The 2,792-nt window shown below is 54.5% G+C and overlaps 1 protein-coding gene across 1 annotated transcript; it reads right to left on the bottom strand.

Moving 5' to 3' along the window:
* Positions 1 to 610: 610 nt before the first annotated feature.
* LOC109775833 (phenolic glucoside malonyltransferase 1) lies at positions 611 to 2,142 on the bottom strand. The gene is made up of 2 exons (XM_020334530.4): positions 1,384 to 2,142; positions 611 to 1,316 (listed from the first exon to the last, which is right to left on the bottom strand). Exons 1-2 carry the CDS (start codon positions 2,029 to 2,031, stop codon positions 642 to 644), a joined length of 1,323 nt encoding a protein of 440 aa, XP_020190119.1. The 5' UTR covers positions 2,032 to 2,142; the 3' UTR covers positions 611 to 641.
* Positions 2,143 to 2,792: the final 650 nt, after the last annotated feature.

Here is a 2,792-nt window from a genome sequence, read left to right as displayed (position 1 = left end):
TTCAAGGGCGCTATGTACGCCATCGCGGGTGTTTCCAAGACGATGGCTTTCACGGAGTTGTCCGAGTCCCGCCACCCACCTGCCAACTCTCTTTAGGGGCTCATGGGTGGAGGGTGCGTTGGCAAGGAGAGTTCTTTCGAGTTGTTGCTCTTCGGAAGTGATCGATGTTGGTCGAGACGCGGCCTTGTTAGACTTCTTGGGGCAGGCTCTCTTGCGTTGTGGTTGTTTTGTGATCGTTGAGTTGGAGTGGTTCTTGCTTCTCACTGGGAGGTGGTGGGAGCTTCTTGTATTTTATTCTCTATCTTCTATAAAGCCAAATTTGTGTGCTCTCAAAAAAAAAGATTTGAATGTCTTTTTTCTTGTAAAGACGTGTTTACAAACCCTTGTGATATTTAATATATATGACATTAGTCCTTTTGTCACAAGAAATAGAGCTTTGTCAAGCGTGATATCTAAAACAGGGGACTCTCAGTCGAGTCGGGACTAGTAGTTGCAAAACAAAACAGAATGTGTAGTACTTCATATTGTATAATTTTAGTATTGTAAATAATTATATTTTTAAATATACACTTTTAAAACATTACAGTTTTAAACAAATTTTATATGCGAAGTAAAAATAAATGGAGGAGTACTTCCTACATTTAACCGACTAACTCGAGCAACTGAGACTTGAACTCGACCATTTGCGCCGGTTCGAGCAGCGAGACCGATACCTGCACGCCCTGGCCGTCCCTGCCGCGCATCAGCGCCACCTGCCCGTCGCGGATCATCCTGGTGTTCTCCGTCCGCCTCGGCCTGCCCCACCCGAAGTCCGCGAGCTCGTAGGCCCGGAAGCTCGACGAGCCAGACACGTTCATCAGCCGTTCCATGGCGATCTTGAACGCCGGTGCCAAGAAATCGCACCCGGCCATCGGGTCCTCCGTCTTCTTGCGGACCTCCTCCTGCACCGCCCGCGCCGCGGCCGCCAGGGCGTGCTCGTCGCGGAGCTCGCGCGCGGGGAGGCTCGCGATGCATCCGGTGAGGCACGCGCCGAAGTATCCCGCGTCGACGGGAGGGTCAAGGCGGTGCTGGGCATCCGCGAGGAAGCCGACCATCACGTCGTCGTCGGAGGCGAACGGCTTGCACCGGGCGAAGCACGTCCAGGCGAGCGCGACGACGGCGATGAAGGTGGACGGGGGGCGAGGCGGGGCCGCGCCGGAGGATTCGCCGAGACGCAAGATGCGCTCCTTGAGGCGCTGGATGCCCCGCGCGTCCACGGTGAACGTCCGGCGCGTCAACCGTGCACTGTCCTCTAAGAGCGGGGCCGGATATGCCGCCTGAAACGCGTACGATTTGTCACGTACGTCGTGGATGATATAAATTTGGGCTGAGCAATGAACATACCTTTGGTAGATTTGGCGCGTACTTTCTCAAGAAGCTCCTGGCCAGCTCTTGGCCACCAGGCAGCTTGACGAGCGAGCGGTCGAAGCACGGTGTCGCCGCCCGCGTCTCGCCTCGGCATGCCGTCGCCCACGCCTCGACGAACGTCCATAGCGACCGCCCGTCGGCGACACCGTGGTGCACCGTCACCCCGAGCGCCACGCCGCCCTTGAAGCGCGTGGCCTGCACGGCCAGCACGGGGGTCGGCAGCTCGCCCATCTCAACCTCCGGCACGAGCCGCTCGAGCACGTGCACGTCCTGCTTCTCGTTGCCGGCGAGGCGGTGGATGTCGGCGTCGGACTCTGCGACGACGAAATTGATGCCGTCTGAGGAGGAGCAATTGAGGCCGACGTCGCCGGTGTCCTCGAGATGGACGAGCTTGCCGGCGAGCGGCGCGAAGCTGCGTAGAGTCGCGGCGAGGGAGGACCTGAGGGACTGGAGAATGTCAACGAAGGGCGGCATGTCTTCGCCCTCGTACAGCAGGACGTGCTGCAGCACTGGGACGACAACCCACTGCGCCTCCATCGCGGTGAGCTTGATCGGCCCCGGCGGCAGCGCAGCGGTTGCCGGCACGTTGACGTAGCTCGCGTGGATTACTCTCACCGGAGACATGGCGCGCCTGAGCAAGCAGTGGCGGCCCCTTCGTGGGTTTTGTGCGTGAATAATAAGAGCTGGGAAAGTGAGCCGAGAGCACAGGTGCACAGCGCCTTGTACTGCCAAGACAGTGAACGAAAACTAGCACGGCCATGTTCCTGATTGTGGACATGTAATTAATTCTAGATCTATGATACCCTACCGACTACTACTACTGTACAGCAAGCATGACAGTTCTGCTAAAATGCAGGCCAAAATCATAAAATTCAGAGGAGTTCATTTTGTGCTAAAATTTTCTGATAAGGTTAAATAGTGATTTTGGTCTAAAATGCAAGCGCCTCGCTCTATCTTGAAGAGTCAAATTTCCAGTGCTCAATTTTGTTAGATTTTATAGGCCTCGCCCACTAAACCTTGTATCTCAGCGGAGTTTAAATTCTGAAATCTTTCAAATTGTATGGCATGTGTGTGTACATAAGGTGGGTTGTTCTCCAACTCCTTGTAGTACGAGAAAACAGAGCAACAACGCGTTTCTCACGTACTCACTCACTCGACTTCACTTTACTTTGGGGAGCGTCTAAGTGCGCCTGCTTGCTCAAGTTGACTACATCCTCGACGTTCGCCTGCCTCCTTTCACTACAGCGGACAACCACCATGGCTGACGATGATGTTCCACATGAGTCTCTGTTGAACTCGTATGAATTGTTCCCTTCTCTCCCTTGAGATGTGTTTTTGGTCAATATGCATGTGCTAGATTTTCTTAGTGTGTCGTATGCGATTTG

Source organism: Aegilops tauschii, chromosome 2 (assembly GCF_002575655.3).
Source record: "Aegilops tauschii subsp. strangulata cultivar AL8/78 chromosome 2, Aet v6.0, whole genome shotgun sequence".
In the NCBI taxonomy this organism is placed as follows: domain Eukaryota; kingdom Viridiplantae; phylum Streptophyta; class Magnoliopsida; order Poales; family Poaceae; genus Aegilops; species Aegilops tauschii.
The sequence above is the reverse complement of the archived record's forward strand: the minus strand, read 5'-3'. Positions and strand labels throughout refer to the sequence as shown.

Excerpts from the sequence above, each read along its gene's own strand:
- LOC109775833 (XM_020334530.4), bottom strand. The coding sequence starts at position 2,031 with ATGTCTCCGGTGAGAGTAATCCACGCGAGCTACGTCAACGTGCCGGCA. Across the intron at positions 1,317-1,383 it reads ACGCGCCAAATCTACCAAAG|GCGGCATATCCGGCCCCGCT; the intron begins GTATGTTCATTG and ends TACGCGTTTCAG.